This window comes from Anopheles marshallii, chromosome 3, assembly GCF_943734725.1.
Source record: "Anopheles marshallii chromosome 3, idAnoMarsDA_429_01, whole genome shotgun sequence".
Classification (NCBI taxonomy): Eukaryota; Metazoa; Arthropoda; class Insecta; order Diptera; family Culicidae; genus Anopheles; species Anopheles marshallii.
The window spans coordinates 60,582,712-60,599,983 of record NC_071327.1 but is presented as its reverse complement, the minus strand read 5'-3'; the positions used below and the strand labels follow the sequence as shown (position 1 = coordinate 60,599,983).

At 46.6% G+C, this 17,272-nt stretch overlaps 4 protein-coding genes across 4 annotated transcripts; 2 read left to right on the top strand and 2 right to left on the bottom strand.

Annotated features, from left to right (window-relative positions):
* Nucleotides 1-2,113: 2,113 nt before the first annotated feature.
* LOC128714779 (bladder cancer-associated protein) lies at nt 2,114-2,353 on the bottom strand. Its single transcript, XM_053809660.1, has one exon. The coding sequence runs from the start codon at nt 2,351-2,353 to the stop codon at nt 2,114-2,116; it is 240 nt and encodes a 79-aa protein (XP_053665635.1).
* A 784-nt stretch (nt 2,354-3,137) lies between these two features.
* Nucleotides 3,138-4,586, top strand: LOC128713400 (DNA primase small subunit). Its single transcript, XM_053808259.1, has 3 exons — nt 3,138-3,273; nt 3,356-4,313; nt 4,391-4,586. The coding sequence occupies exons 1-3, from the start codon at nt 3,138-3,140 to the stop codon at nt 4,584-4,586; spliced, it is 1,290 nt and encodes a 429-aa protein (XP_053664234.1).
* An 823-nt stretch (nt 4,587-5,409) lies between these two features.
* On the top strand, nt 5,410-10,043 carry LOC128712947 (uncharacterized). The gene is made up of 8 exons (XM_053807812.1): nt 5,410-5,640; nt 6,322-6,419; nt 6,532-6,752; nt 6,832-7,605; nt 7,674-8,027; nt 8,088-8,534; nt 8,612-9,260; nt 9,335-10,043. The coding sequence occupies exons 1-8, from the start codon at nt 5,410-5,412 to the stop codon at nt 10,041-10,043; spliced, it is 3,483 nt and encodes a 1,160-aa protein (XP_053663787.1).
* A 1,936-nt stretch (nt 10,044-11,979) lies between these two features.
* On the bottom strand, nt 11,980-15,777 carry LOC128715963 (uncharacterized). The gene is made up of 4 exons (XM_053810887.1): nt 15,489-15,777; nt 13,662-14,262; nt 13,268-13,592; nt 11,980-13,206 (listed from the first exon to the last, which is right to left on the bottom strand). The coding sequence occupies exons 1-4, from the start codon at nt 15,775-15,777 to the stop codon at nt 11,980-11,982; spliced, it is 2,442 nt and encodes an 813-aa protein (XP_053666862.1).
* Nucleotides 15,778-17,272: the final 1,495 nt, after the last annotated feature.

Genomic DNA, 17,272 nt, shown 5'->3' with positions numbered 1-17,272 from the left:
CAACACCCTATGGGATTGTTTTTTTTTTCTTCCTTCCTTCCTTCTCTTTCTTTTGTTTATGTGCGCCCCCAAAAAACCCACATACAAACACAAATTAAGATGTGATTTTAAAAAGGCAGAATTACCACGCAACTATGGACGTAAAAAAAAAGCTGCTAGTACTACTACACACTATTACGGGACACAGATGGAGAACGACCGAACACGATACGATAGTATAACATCCGGACAAATCATCGAATCTCAGCGTGGTCGAAACACATCGTCAAGATGGGCGAAAAGAAAACAGAATATGTAAATATATATATTTGGATTTTGAAGTGAACAAAGGTACGGGGTTGGGCAGATTAATGCCAACACAGCTCGAAACCACCAGAACGAGCGTTTATGCGTAGTGAGTAATGTGAAGCATTTGTTTGCCGTGCTCGAAGTGATAAGTGAACGCATACGCATTTGGGGAGAGGAAAAAAAAACGGAACGTGTATTGTCGGTGTGTTTGTGGGAAAAGGATTCAGGCAGAAACAGTTACACTCTTTCCGCAGCAAGTACAACCGAGACCCGAGATGTTTCGGAGCTAAAGTTCCCATTTTAGTAAGCAAAAGCAAGCACACCCGTTTCTCGCCAGAGAACGATACAAGGTAGACAGGCATCAGCTGTGTATGTTCTACGCTGACAATAAATCTACAAATATGATTTTAACTGTGTCGTTTCACGTTTCTTACTACTTACAACGGACCGAAGAAAGAAGACCGTCCATCTAGGATCTTGTAATTCTTTTTCTTTTTATTAATTAGTGTACATTTGCTGTTTAAATTGATTTTAACACGCTAACCTAGGGACATTCAAGATGTATTTGTTAAAAAAATAAATACTACATTTATGTTCATCAACTATGTACAGTTATCGTTCTCGATCGCGTGTACCGTTTTTTTTTTTGCTGCTTTCCTAGAAGGTGTTGTTTTGTTTCTACTCGTGATTTCCTTCCAAAAAATGTTAAGCGCCAAACCAACTTCCATGCGCTTCCTGTTCAGGACATATCGGACCCCCTACCATCGGCAGACGATCGAACGTCCTTATCATCGTACCTTCTTTTTCAAATGGTAGATAAGCGATGATACGCTTTTAAGCACAGGTCGATTAGTCGATGTGGCGTGAACAGAAACGCTTTACGCAATCAGATTGGCGCATTCAAAGTGTTTCAAGCGGGTCACTGGCACGATAGTTCAGTGGCAGCGCTTGTTTCCATCGTACAATTGAGCGCCTAGAGACCGACTGCGGACGTTCAAGTGATATTCATTTTTTGATTAATTTTTGTAACGATAGTTTTTAGCTCCTGTCGGGGAAAAAAAGGGAGAGAACATACTGAATGCTCGTTAACCACCCCACCATCTCAAATTCCTTGGGATACATGATTTGAATTAAGAACTGCCAGTATCATTAACAACCATTTAATCCTGAATAAGATTATCATTACTGTTCCAAAACGTATTACCACTACTGTATGCTATTAAAGTTTATCAACCTGTACGTTTCTGCAAGCATGGTAATGTTGTTGCTGCTGTTGTTGATGACCAATACACATTGGACCTAATCTCAGACGCTTCCAATATCGATCACATTGGGTAAGCTACGTCTAATATCTATCGCTGCATTCAGCTCCGTTAGCGTTTTGCTATTTTCAAGGACGACTTTGCTATTTTCAATTCTCCGAGGCTCAATTCAGCTGCTTTATCAAGCACAGCACAACCGCTTTTGCGTTTAAGATTGATCTGCGTCCTGCAGTCTTTGTGTTCTCGAAATATGCCCCTCTACACATCGGCGAGCGTAACTACATAAAACGTATAGGCACCAACGAAACTAATAATAAACCGATTCAACATCTAAAAACGATAAAACAATTAATTCAGCTACATACTGCTATGAATGTGCCATCAATTGGGTACACTTAAACGTTACACATTTCACTAAATCTTTGGCCGTATTGATCGAATTAGTCGATATTAAAACGATGGAAACAATCAAGACAAGAAAGTGTGAAACAAACAGTAGTAAAAAGAAACCGCCACCAACCCACCAGCTCACGCGCACCAGCATTGGTCCACCAACCATTCCATTAGCCGTTGTCGCACGTGTGGCCCTCGCAGTTGCCCCAGAACAGGCAGTTCCCAACGCCACTGTTGCAGATCAGAAACACGGCCATCAGGAACACGAGGCTGCAGATGGTGCACGGTTTACGCTCGAGGAAGAATCCGATCAGATAGAGCACGATGAACATCACATGCGTTTGCATCAGGGCTGGATTCGTCGGTTTGGGTATCAACAGCACCGGGATGAGACATTGCAGGCAGTACATAGCTTCAGCGTGCCGTGGTCGGCTGATTTCTCCCGCAAGTCAACTTGCCAAACAACACGATGATGAATGTTGATGTTTTTTCTCCGTGAGCCACTGACACCAGCAGTGCTTTCACTGCCCTCGTCGCAATGTACGTGCAGGTGGAGATGATGATGCTGATGCTTATCGGGTGAGCAATGCTGCTGATGCACCCACAACTTATCTCCGACGTGGGCCTATTCCACGCCTGGCCGGAAACAGTATCAGCATCGAAAGTTTATTTAAATACGCTTGACGACTTGTGAGTTTTTGGAAATGATCGTATTTACACTCTTCCTTTTTTGCTTTTCCCTTTTCTCGAGGAATTTGTGACAGCATGCTAAGATGCGTAGAGAATAAAGGTGGCGAGGCGCGTTTTGACGTTCCAGCTGGTTAGCTCTAAGCACCTTGGCGATGAAGATGCGGTACACGAGAAAATAATAAACTGAAATTTATACAGAAAAACAACGAGAATTACCGTTTGCATACCTTTCAACGAAAACATCAGAGTCAATTATTGCACATTCATCCCTTTAGTTCTATTGAACAAACAAGCTTAAAATAAGTAATGAACCAATGGTCCTAAATTAAATATTGGTACCGCTGTAACCGAATCCATGCGAACCGCTGTAAAAAACTGTCAAGTTGCACCATTGTTTATGTTGTTTCCCAGCATTTGGCGCGCTTTTCCATTTCAACAGATTGTATTCGTTCAACGGTGTGTTCGATTTTGTGAGTGTTTTGTTTTAATAAACTATTTCGAACGATGCCCGAACTGGAAGATTCTACAGCGAAAACCAAATCGAAGTTCGATGCGAACATTCTACAGGACTTGTTGCCGCTCTACTACAAACGTTTGTTTCCCCACAAACAGTTTTACCGGTGGATGTCGTACGGACGCTGTAAGTTTCCTGCACTCCCTCGGGATAATGTTACGCCTGGCTGTGTATTCATTCATTAATTCCGTGTTGTTTTTTACCGCAGCCGAATCGTCCGTGTTTTCGAACCGAGAATTTTCCTTCACTTTGCAGCATGACGTATACGTACGCTACCAATCGTTCGAAACGCAGCAAGAACTGGAGCGTGAAATTTGCTTGAGAGCACCTTTTAAAATCGATATCGGAGCGGTGTACAACATTCGCCCGAAAGACCATCGCGGTGGCATTGCGATGCAGCCCATGCAAAGGGAGCTGGTGTTCGATATCGATATGACCGATTATGACGACATACGAACGTGCTGCAATGAGGCGAACGTTTGTCAGCTGTGCTGGAAGTTTATGTCCATCGCGTGTCGCGTGCTGGACGAAGCGCTGCGGGAAGATTTCGGGTATGAGCATCTGCTGTGGGTTTTCAGCGGTCGTCGTGGTATCCATTGCTGGGTGTCGGATAAATCCGCCCGCCACCTCGACACGGCGGGACGGTCGGCTATCGCACAGTACCTGAGTGTGTTGATTTCCGGCGGCGAAGGAACGGCATCGCGCGTCATCATACACGACGAGATGCATCACAGTGTAAAGCGTGCCTATCGCGTTGTGGCACCACTGTTCGAAGAGATTTGTCTGGTGGATCAGAACATTTTCGGCACACCAGAGGGCGTGAAAAAGCTGCTGGCTCTGGTGCAGGATTCGACCATGCGTACAGAGCTCGAAAAGCGCTTCAAAGCGGGGCCCAGCGATTCGAAGAGCGTCTGGAAGGAGTTCGTTGCGTACTTCGAACAGCTGCGCATTTCTGGCAATATCAACAGGTATCGACGGTATAAGTTCATCGTTGAGGAAGTAATTTTAGCGTTCACCTATCCACGGCTCGATATAAATGTTACGAAAGGTTTTAACCATCTGTTGAAATCGCCCTTCTGCGTACATCCCAAGACTGGGAAGGTGTGCATTCCCTTCAACCCAAACATCGCTTCCAAATTCGACCCAACGGATGTGCCTACAATAACGTAAGTATAATAACCGAGTAAACCCTTCGTTACACAAAGACATCCAGTTCAATGCTTCCATTTCTATTTCCACGCAGTGACCTCTTGAAGGAAGTGAACGCTTTTGATGAAAAAAATACCGTTGAAGGAGAAGAGAATCGTTCGAAGATTAAAGACTACAAGAAAACGAGCATGTTCAAGGGTACGGTCATATTTGAAGAGTTTCTTCGCAAGCTCGAGCAAACGTTAAAAGGCAAGGCGGCTGCCCTTAGCGACATGAAAATGGAATTCTAGGCATATGGCTAGACTTTCGTTAGTGTAAAATAAAAGCAACAAAGTCATACCGTACACATCCGCCGAGTACTTCGTCCTGTATGTCGTAACTAGTGGCAATGTAAGTGAAGTTACAGGTAAGTAAGTTTATGTAAAGTTACCAACTAACAGCCCAACTGAACGGAAAGAAAGCCACAAAGGTAGGCGCATGCCGTATGAATGAATTTCCTTTTATGGAACTCGCCGGTTTGCATTTAACGGTCGGTTTCTAGGCACAATTTTTAAATCCTCTCCACCAGGCTGGTTATATCCTTTCGTCGGAGCGCCAGCCTAAGCCGCATGATATAAGGCTTAAATAAATCCGCTTCTCTTCGTTCATAACCGTTAGAACGGATGTAACAATTGCGCACCATTGCGGAAAGACGCTAGATAAAGACTAGTTAGAAATCAGTCGATGCGCCACTCCTGGACGCAACGTAACCTGTGTGTTGTTTGTCGCTATTCTTGCACATTTGCCGCTGCGTGTAACCCACCGGCCCTTAAGCGTTGCCATCCATTCTTGTTCCTTGCGCTCGGCTGTTGTACGGCTTCCGGAAAGCCGTTGACGTTATCCCAGGAGGCTAGCGGGAAATCAGTATCAACGCGACTTTCAAACGAAACGAACACGAAACTAGCATCACCGGGAAATTACGCCAAACGGTGCATTGAAAGCAACACAACCATTTTCACAACCGTTTGCAATCACACACCCTGCAAATCATTTCAGCCGTTAAAAGAGTGCTCTGGTGGAATCGAAAACCTGCCCGTAACGGAACTCCCCATACGGCGGTTTATCAGTTCGAGTATGCTTTATAGTAGCCGTTCGGCTAAACGCAATCCTCGCTCACCCACGTCGGTACCGTTGGGAATTGGTCTGGTGATTTTGTGCAGCGTATCCTTCCCGATCCCGTCCGTGCAATGTCTGCCGAAAGTGTTTCGGAGTAACGAAATCTGCGGTGTGTACAATGGCCATCGAGTGTACTTCGAGCTGGGAGATCGTGGTCAACTGCAAGCGACCAATGTGTCAGTACCTTACGTAAGTGTTGTCGGCAGTGTTGTTCGGGAATCGATTGCTGTGAGTCATTTGGGTTGCTAATTGGATTACGAGTTCCATAATAACGCGCCGAAGGATTCGTGCAAAGTTAGCGCCAAAAATCAAACGGAAGTGAACGATATTTTCAAATGTTTCAATGCATGGTTTCAAAATGTGTCGGACTGTGGATGCAAATACAGGTGGACGTTTAGTGTGTTTCACAACTGTTCGAGGCGATTGGGGGCGGTCTAAATATTCAAGAATTTGTATTAAACACGGAACCAGTTACATGTGTCTTCAGGGTCATACATCTGTAATGCACTAGTGCATTTATTCGCACAAAACGACCTAAAGAACTGAGTCAGCATGCAAAGGTCAAGACTTATAATCTGGCTTAGAACCAGTAAGACGCAACAAGGACTGTTACCGGACGCTTATTGCCGTATCGTTTGCAATGTTGCTGTACGTAAATTAAGCTTACACAAACGGCAATGGAGCCGGAGGTTTTCGAAGCATCGTTACTTCTCAGTTGTGAGACTACAACTTTAAAGGTCTTGATGGCTTTGTTCAAATTGCATCTAGCCTTTGCTAAATAGTATGCATTTTGAAACTGAAGTTGAAATTAAAGTACATTGTCCTGATGTTAACGGCACAACAATTACAATTGTACTCAATTCCTTGCAGATTCCTCGAACGGCATTAGCAAACCAAACCGTTGCCCCAAGCGTTTGCACGCTCGAGCTGGTAACCTGCCCATCGTGCAATTTTAAAATCTCATTAAGGTAAGCAGCAGCAGCAACCGTTGTCCTCAGTGGCGCAAAACGCGGCGCGGCTAATCAGTTCGGTGTTAGATAATAATTGCAATTCTTATCGATTTTCGCTTCGCCCCTGAAGCTACTCAAACTTTCCGGCCAAGTGTTCCGTGCATAATGAACTGCCGTGCCGGTGCGATTATCTTGAGTTTTCTGAGCCACCGTTCGACTCGACGGAACACACCGGTCGGCGAAACTGTGGCCACGATGTTGTCTACCAAACGCAAACCCGTTCGGTGTTGATCAAGTTCGTGTACTGGAGCAATCACACGCATGCATTCACCCTGGAATATGTCGCTGAACGTAAGTGGGGTTTTGGGTGTGAATTCTCGAATTATTGGAAAATTCTCGTGTAACCGGACGCATCTAACCTCATCCGCAGGTAACCGTGAAACTATTCAAGCTAATCCTGGCCCCGCCCAGAATCTTACCAATCTGAACAACTATCTCCATCATCGCGTCATTACCACACCGTACTTCCCGTCGTACTATCCCCGAGACTTCGGGAAGGAGTATGTGCTCAGCTGCAATGTCGAGGCTTGCCGGATCAATGTCATCTTCAGCGATTTTCAGCTGGCCAAAACGTCCACAATGGAGGTCTATGATTGGAACGGGCAGCGGTTGGGTGCCGTCTCCGGCACCATATTCCGTCCACCAGTGTTTCAAAGCACCGGACCATCGATGATCATACGGTTTTACGCGAACGGTGGCTCTGGGCTGGGGTATCGTGCGCTGGTGTCCTTCCTGCACGTGGCCAGCGCATCGGACGTGTCACTCCATCCGAACACGAACTGTGGTGGAGTGATTGAAAACATTGGTGGGGCCATCACGATGATGAAGATGCTGGCCAGTACCAACGAGACCCGGCTGTACGACTGTGTGTGGTTGCTAAAGCCACCGAACACGTACGCTCATCTGAAGACGCATCTATCGCTGAAGGTGGACACGTTCGAGAAGCTAGGACCGCATTCGATGGTGACGATCATCCAAGGTACCACCTCGGACGGAACGGTGCTCAGTGTGACGAAGCCGGACAGTGCAGTGACCAAGAAGGATCTAGTTGTTCCACTGACATCAGGGTTCTATGTACATCTGAGAGCCTCGTTTGGCCATCTGTCCCGAATGGCTATAGTCTATTCGGGGTTTAGTTATTTGGGTAAGTGGTTGGACCGTTGCACCCGTTATCATTCAATGCTCAATCGCACATTCATCTCGTCGACACAGATTGCTACATGGGGACCGAATATCTGTGCCAGAATCGTAAGTGCATACCGATACAGTTGCACTGCGATGGATTCGACCATTGCGGCGATGATAGTGACGAGCCGGAAAGCTGCGTGCAGGAATGGTCGACCGGACCGATGGATCGGCGCTGGTATGCGCATACCCCGAACTACTATTTCCCCAAGATGGACCGCTACCCGGATCTTCGGACAGCGACCATCATTTTCATCGCGAGCAGCCTTGGGCTGATCATGCTTATATCGGCCCTTATCGTGCTGCTCTACCGCACCGGAAGTCGGGCACGCCAGCAACGCGAACTGCACAGTCAGCTGCAAACCATCAGTGAGCTTCTGGGTAAGTGTTACCGGGTTCCTACGTTGCGCAGCCGCAGTACTGCAAAGAATCCATCTTTAGTGAGCGTTATTTATGTAGACAGCAACAATACGCACGGTGCGGAGGAGCTGGACGATCCGCCGGTGTACGAAGCGCCGCCGGATTATGATGAGATCATTAAAGTTGGCATGGACGAGGAGATGAAGCGGAAGCGTCGACGACGATCGTCCTCGTCCGCTTCCGGTCGACGCAGCCGTATGCGACGGTCACGCCGGCAGAGCAATGCTTCGGAAGTGAACAACCCCATCCTGGAGGTGCAGCTGCCCCCGGAATCGGATAGCATTCCGTCGACTAGCGGCTACTCGTTGGGGTTGGGTGCGGGAATGAGCGACAGTGGTCCAGCGGACAGTGATGCTTACGATCGATACTCCGATGCGGACATCGATGAAGAGGATCGCGATCTGCGTATGGCGAACTGGAGCAACCTGGAGGAGAGCGGCGATTTCTTCATCAGCTCCCGCATACTGGGTGAGTTTGTTGGCCGAACGGTGAACCGATTCAGATTTCCGTAGTGTAAGCTTTGACGTTTAGAATGGCGTTTACAGAAACTCCAGCGCCGTCTTCGGGCCCGAGCCAGAGCGTCATCGTCGGCCATAGCACGTCCAGTCCGCCCCCAACGTACGACCAAAGCAACGCCCGGTTCTTTGCGATGCATGGTGCCACACTCCCGGCGGCCAGCGTTGCGAGCAGCGGTATGTCGTGCAGCCATCCGGAAGACATTGTTCCGCTCACGCTCGGGGTAAACTATCTGTCCAGTGCCATTTGTGGATCACCGAGTGGCGGTGTTACCACTGCAGAACCCACCATTCCTAGTCACCTGCCAACATCCGGCACTATTCCTCCGATGCCCTTTACAATTAATTGTGATGTTGTGAGCAGTGATCGAAGCATCGGTAACAGTAACAGTATTAACACCAGTACCAGCAATAGTGTGCTTCCGAGCGGCAACATGGAACCAGTTACCCGTACCATACTTCCAACTCCTATCTGGAACGGTTCCAACCGTGCGGAGCGTCCGTGGCAAACCTTCGGTGGCAGTTTGGACGAACCAAGGCTGGAACGGCAACAGCAACATCCGGTGCTCGCGCCTTCTATGGTGCGAAACACCTTCAACTCATTAGATATTGACCAGATGCAGGAGATTGATGCATATTTATTTGGCTACGGTAACGAACCATCAACTGATCTTGGGGTGTAAGTACCTGGATGCCTGAATTACTTGGTGCAAGATGACTCAACTTACATGCAACATCTTTATTCGTTTCTAGCTCGACCGGCAGCAGTCAGGAAACGATCAACTCCAACCGAACGACTCAATCACAACTCACAACATCCGCTTCGTTGGCTCGAAGTTCTTGTCAGTGTGAATCGAATAGCCCGCCTATCAATCAACCTGCGAGTGCCTCCACATCGTGTGCTCTTATCTCCTCTTCTACAGCCACCACCACTAGCTACGATATGATCCGTAAATACTGTCCTGTCTGTCGGGAGCAACACCTAGCGGATCGGCAACAGTCAGCCCAATCACCCAATGCCGCTGCTAGACAGCCGAGCTCGGTGTACTGCTCAAACTGTAATGGGCGTATCGTATCAGCAGAGTACATGCAAATAATGCCGAACAGTACGCTATCGCCCAACGATGTCGAGAGTTTTCAGCAGCACCAGCAACAACAGCCGCAGACTCAACCCGGCTCCTGCACCGATCCGGCAGGGTCAAGTTCCTTAGGCAAAGTGTGCACCTGCTTAGCAAAGTTTCCGTCGCAAGGTAACATCATGCGGACAACGTCTGCTATTGGGATGCTACTGACGACACGTACCTTCTCGGTGGATCAACTGGACGACGGTGCGTTCGCGGGTGGCAGCTTTGGTAATGATCGACGAAGTGCACGCAGCTCGTGCAGTGCCGTATCCAGGTTCGATGCGTACTTCAATGCACACTTCGGGACGACCAACAACGATCGACAGGATGAAGGCTAAGCTTTCGTAGTGTACTATCATATCTCCTAGCACTAATCATATACATATGCGAAATAAAATTTACTATACGCAAGCAGCATAACAGTATACAGATAAGGTGATCGCACTCTTCGAATTCGTACAAAATTTCACCTAACTTTAGTGGACAGTCGGCACTGATTGTCACGCTCTGGTTATTCTTAGGTCTCAAAATATAAGTAACGACGGTCGATGGGGTGCGGGATTGCATTTTAGACATCGACCCGGTCCCAAGTTGAGGAAAGCATCGATCGAGAGGCAATTGTCTTGGAGGATTTTTGGTTCTATACATGGGGAAGGACATTGGAGGAATCACTCCAATCACGAGCTCCATGAGGTGTCGAAGTCCTCACTACCGTTTCATAAAGTATTCTCGCTAGATTCCGGTGGGCTAGACACGTCATTCGAATGGCACCGGACAAAGCCTTTGAGTGCCATCCACATGAAGATGGAAAAACAATATTTCCAGTAGCTAATAGAATTAAGCTTCAAGCATGTCCACAAATCAAACACACGGCACCACGATTCATGATCCTCTAAATCCATTTATTTAACCATTTTCACTGCATTTGTTTAATAATTCCAATATTCGTAAATAACAAAAGTAAAATAGTATTCATCTGGTTTGCGTTCTGCTTTCATTCACAATTGTTTGATTTCCGTCTAATGTTGTATATCGGGGTTTCTAACCATGGGGAGGGTTTCGACTACTAAATCCGGCACAAACGCCTGCAATCAACTATGTACAGCGCACCTAACCCACGGGTGCACATTGGACACGCAATATCTTATGGTTTCTATTGTTCGTAAAATGTAATCACTAGCATTAATCCCTTTTTTCTTGTTCTGTGCGCTATCGAGGCTTGGGTTGTTGTTTCATTTCATTTCATTGACTACTGGGCTCTATTGGATCCCCTCTATCGTTACGCCACTTCAGAATGAATGTAAACTATGCTTTACTTACTACGGGATATATCCTCAGGTCTATTTCACAACACTGTGGGTTGCTTGTATGATATATGCCCACAAATAAAAACGCCCTTTCCCATTCGTTGCACATGACATTCGTTGCAACCCTATAGCCGTCCGCTACTAGCATGCATGTTGGTCCACGCGAAATCAACTTAACTAATGCTAACGCATTGTATCATGCAACCTAGTTCATGATCATTTAATAAGTAAAAAAAAAATATTCACATTCTTTTTATCGTAACAATAATAGGTGTCAAAATATCTATCCTCCCCTGAATCGAGATCTACTTTGAGAAGATTTTGTTTTTTTCTTGTAAATTGCCTCCCCAAAAAAACATCCAGAGATTCAACTGCATTTACTAACACTGCACGGAGCTTTAGCAATTTCGCTTCGAATTCAATTCGTTCGCATTGCTTCACTTGTGCTGTTTCATTCTTCCATCATCGATTTTCACAGATTCTACAGTTCTACAGATCACGATCATTCTACATTTCTTACTTTCACTAGTTCTTATACCGCCATGCCCGCATTGGCACAGATTGCTTCCTACCAAACAGCTTGCTCACACGCGCGACTACGCAAACAGTTTGTCCTAACAAAAAGGAACATCGTTTGATTCGTTTTGTAAGTGGTTTGGTGCTAGGTTCGATAGATAGTACATTAAACTATGCGAGTCCTTTCTACGCTCTTGAAAGTGGTAGCGCTGGATGTGGTAATAGGTTTAACAACAGGAATTTGATTTTAGAGGTGAAATCAAAGCCAAGGGAAGGTCGATATTCAATGTTGGAATGGTATAGGAGAATAGCTTTATAAGCTTTGAAACGAGAACGCTCCCAGCGGGGCATTCGCTAGTTTAGGCCGCAATAAAAATGACTAATCGTTTAACTACAAACATACGTCTAAATCGTTCGATGCACTGGCTCGATCCGCTATCACGCTAGTCGTCTAGAAAAGTTTAGTACGCTGGCAGTAGCAATACTTCCGCAGGTAGTCTATATGCATGCACTCGCTTTGACTAGCATACTCATTCAACCGGCTAATCGAACCGGTAATCTCGAACGCATCCCGTTCCGCGTAGTGTCGTACCGTCGACTCAAACTTCCCACCGCCCGGTTTACCCTCGAAGATGAGCAAATAGTCCTTGTACGGTAGCTTTCCCTTCGGTTCGTGCGCCATTTTTGCGAGCGTGATCGATCCAAGTGTCAGCTTGGCGCAAGCATAGTTGGACGTCGTGCTGTTCCGGTGGTCCTCCAGATCACGGTTCACGTAATCGATCACGTACGCGATCGCCCGCTGCACCATCGGTGACCGCTTGTCGATGGGTTGAAAATTGGCACAGGTGCACCAGTGCGATTCGATCGCTGTCTCCTCGCACGATCGATTCCACGGCGCCTCCATGAAGATGCTCTGGCAGTTGGGACAGCTAAGCGGACCGGGCAGGTTTTCGATGCGTCCCGACAGCTCCAGCACATGCTTGAGCGTGGCGTGCAGATCGTATGGGTTCGTCAACCGGTTGCGGTTAATCTTTAGCGCCTGCACAATCTCCGGATGCTCGTCGCGGAACCAGTCGGGCAGCCAGATGAAGTTAAACGGCAAACGCTCCTCCAACCAACCCGTGAGCAGCATACGGACGGGTCCGAAGCGCAGCCCATGGTCGCTAAAAAACACCACCATACTGTTGTTGAGAATTCCTCGCTCATCCAGCTGCTCGATGTAGTACTTCATGCGCCGGTCCATAGAGGACGGATCGCTGATGTCGTTGTGGCTGAACGTGTTCGTCCAGAACAGCCCGAAGTACGGATCGTTCCGGTACTGTGACGCAAAGTCCAGCGCGTACTGGTAGATGTAATCGGCGTAGTTCTGATACCCGAGACAGAAGGTGAGCGAGTTTTTCATCTTCTTGGAGAGATTCTTTTCCGCCGCTAGCGCTACCGGTCGGAAGTAGTGGTCGGTTGGTTGCGCCACAAACCCATACTTGTGGTAGTTGAAGGTGTTGATGCTGGCCTCATCCTCCGCGTAGGCGGTCGCGTACCCATTGTCGGCGAAGTACTTCCACATGAACGGACACTCTTCGAGCTGGCCCACCTTCTTCGGATTGCACACCGAGTAGGCGAGTGAGTTGTTGTACCCGGTCAGGATGGCCATCAGGTTCGGATAAGTGTTGTCGTCAATCTGTTTTACGTAAAGATACCGATGTAGCTCAGCAAAGCGCATTTACCAGCTGTCTACCTACCTTATTGTATCCTTTCAGTTCGAACCAACCCGTATCGTAGAGATGCTGCGCCGTATGAGGCATCGCGCGGATGAGATTCAGCCGCGATATACTGTCGATGCCAATCATGAGCACGCTCAGGGGTCGCTTTTCCGCTCGTCCATTGAACTTGTCTATGCGCTCCCGGACATTCGGCTGCGGACGCACCAGCGCATGCACGTTCGTGTAGATCGCCTTTTTCGATTTGCTCGACTCGGACACACCAGCTTTGCATCGTATTAGAATTCCGTTTCGTACCGAAGGAGGCAACAGGAACGACTCGTTGAAAGCAATACACTCTCCAACCCTATGCAAATGGCAATAACAAATGCTCACTTAATGCGGCGCAGCTCAGTGCACATACACCCGTACGTACCAGAAGTTTTTGTCAGCCTTATCCTTTGCCCCCGATCGCTCGATGCTCTGATAGCAGCACCGAACGTACCGCATATAGTGCGGCATGAACGCATCCAACCGGTCGCGATGGAACCGCACCAGTACCGTGTCGTTGTCGAAGTGCTGCTCGATCGTGGTGAGCGGTTGCTTCGGACTGCACGGCACAAACCGCTCCTTGCTGAACAGCCGCATCACGTCCTTCGCCACCGGGTTCAGGTCCATTATCTGGCAGCCCGGGCCCCACACGATGAACCCCTTCGGCACTGGGGCGGATGGATCGGGCGGTTCGGTCGTGGTGATGGTGGTGTTGTTGTTAGTGAGCGAGGGTTCACCATCCGCCACCGTCGAATGGTGATCAATTGCAGCCGGATTGCAACCGTTTTCGACCACCATCGGCGACGGCACGTTGGCAAGGGTGCCATTCGTGAGGTGGTTGTTGATTGCAGGGGCGAGGGCGGCGGCGGTGGAGGCATTGGTTTGGGGAACGAGCGGAATAATTCGATTGGAAGTGAGTTGCAGTTCATCTGCTCTCGCTTGTGAAGCATAAGCCTGGTTGTTGGTGCATTTTGTTGCAATTTGGTCTTGTTGTTTTTTTTTTTTAATTCAACATTGTTACAAGGTGTATTTGGGATTTAGCAGGTTTGTTATTGTGGTTTCCAACCCAATCAATTATAAAATGTTTAATTGCAAACCAATTAAATAAAAATAAAACAAACGTGACACACACGTCCACGGAAAGGTGTTGTTTTTTTTTTAGTGGTTATTGTAATTTTATACATCAAAACAAGGAACGTGTAAGTATCGCGTGCATTAGAATAAAATAAAATTCACGAGGGTACAATTTACGCGGGGCGGTGTTTGTTAATTGCAAGGCGTGTGTAGTAGATTTGGTCGGGTTTTTTTTTGTTTCATTTTGCACGTAACGAAATCATACAGACAGACAACGGCCGGGCAGGTTTGGTGGCCCTCCCGGGATGGGGAAAGTGTTTGTATTACCAAAAAAAACAAAGGGACGAATTACATTGCGCCACGGATGTGATACGGGATGAAAGAACCGAACGTAAAACAGAAGATAGGAATAAACGGGAGATAAGAAAGAGATATTAAAAAACCAATCGAATTCGGCTGCATTATGCTGCTGCTCGGTGACACTATTTGGTTCGGTGCTCTAGGGTGCATCATATTGGCATTTTGGTTCTCATTAATTCAAGTGAGGAGAAGAAAAACACTAGCACTATAAGAGATGTGAAGCAATATTTTCGAATCAAGCGATGTGTGTTCTGCTATCACTAAGAGAGTAAACAAGCCTTGATTGATTTATCGAAATGGAATATGAAAGCTATTTACTTATTTCGTGGTGAAAATAAAAATAAAAAGCGATTTTTAATTTTGTGTCACAACTTTAGTGAAGATTCAAAGATGGTTTTTTAAATGTTTTTTTTTTTTCTAGACCTTAAATAATTAATTCCCAATCACAGAGGCACCTAATATTCTAGAACAAACCCGAAACACGGTGAGAAGTGCATTACTATTTTAGCTAATAAATAAACTTCAAACATTCAAATACATGAAAAACCACTTCTATTATGCAAATACAACAGACGTTCAGAGTGATAACAATTGTATGTTACGAATTTTATTTGAAATTGCAAAATGTTCCACACATGCACGAGGGACTAATAAACAAACATTCACACGTACTCACAGTCGGAATCATGCAGCAAAATATGATAACGCACTCATGCATGGACTCGTGCGTCCGTACGCGCACCACCAGACCAGTGTTTCAGATTGTGCTTGGGCTTACCTTTCGGTCCGGGTAGGTCGGCATCATCCGCCGGTATGGTCACGATCATCTGGGTCGCATCGGGCCAGATGGTGGTGGTAAAGTACAGGTACACGGTGACGCAGAACAGCAGCCCGACCGCGAACACTGGCACCCGGCCCGGCGCACGGCACTTGTCCTTGGGCAGGAAGCCACGGGCCGCGTCGCGTCGGTTGTTGGTGCAGGTGGCATGTTGCGGCCGTTGCTTCTTACTGTACACCGCCACCGTTGAGGCGGGATCGAGCAGTGTTTGTAACACCGTTTGTTTCATAGTGTATGCTCATTGCTGGAAGGAAGCAACAGAACGTACTGCCGGGATTAATCTATCGCCTGTGATGCACTCACGATCGTGAGACGGCTGTCGTTGGGCATCCTGAATAGAACCAGTGTCAGTGGTCGGCAAACTTCTTGGAGCAAAGCGGGAAATATCATGAAAATACACATGCGATGAGTTTCAAGATGTGAACGAAAACGGAAGCGTTATCGCGACGGAAAATAAGCTGCAGGGGTGGTGGGATGGTGGAGAAGAGCCAGATTCATCTTCAAAAGGTTTTCTTATAAGTCGATGGCTACATATGTTAAAACAGCCGACCATTTTCAAAACAATTATGCGGTCCAACTGTCTACTCTTAATCTGAAGCATTCATCAGAACGTAATTTTAACCACTTTTTATGAAGTCAATCAGGATTTTCTGATTACTAAGTCGTGTTCATGAACAGGAACACCATCAATTTAAGATTTTGGACCGGTTCTGTCGTGTTAAGATCAGCGCCGCTACCAACATACCGAGCCGCCCCGATTTAGGACTTTATTATTTTCTTAAAACAAAATGCTTCATCCCCTTCAATACCGATGCTTCATCTTCGTTCCATATAGGCAATCATTTTGGGACGCATAATAGTATGACAAAAGTCTCAAAGAACCGAAAAAACGAAATACATCAGATGTAAAAAAATCCCAAGTTCTCAAAGAATTTTCAACAATGTCTTGAATTTATCAGAATATTATAATTAATCTGCACCAACGTATGCTTCAATTACACTTGGTGCCGAATATTATAATCAATTCGACACATTTGTGGTAACATTTCAGCAATTACAAGATAGCTCATTTTCGAAGAAGAGCCACAATAAAAGTATCAAACATCTGCATGCGGCTCGTGCGCCCTACTTTGCCGACCACTGAAATAAGGTATGGGTACTCATCACACCCAAGTGATCTCGTAAAAGCAGAACATAAGTATGTCTTATTTCCGCCCAGCTTAAAAAAAAAAATTCTTTACCAGCTAATTAAAATGACACTCTTGAAATCAAAATTATCACTAAAAGCGCATCTGTTTGAACTAGTTCCAATCAGCCAACAGAAACTAAAGTAACCATCTCAAAGGCTTTATTGAATGTTTCCGTGCTCGCTTCATCTTTTCACTGATTAGTGTTTCCTGGAGATGGTTGAGCTCAGGTTGCGTTTTTTGTGGTCTTCTTGCTTCGGCGTTACGTTTCGAAGCGATTAATGCCTGAGGCATCCTCCTATCGCTGGTGCAGCCAATAGACAAGCAGACTGATGTCATGTTGGGATTTTTTTTGCTGTACGTTCGCGAGCATCAATGCATGACGTCCCAAGGCCAACCCATCACTGTCCCCGGTGAACGTCGCTTGTGCGAATCTTGGCCAAATCTCAAGAATCTGGACAATCCCCAAGTGTGATCGTTTACCTTCTTGGCGTCAAGGCCGCATCGTATGTAGCGGAGACGCTACGAAGCCAGGAA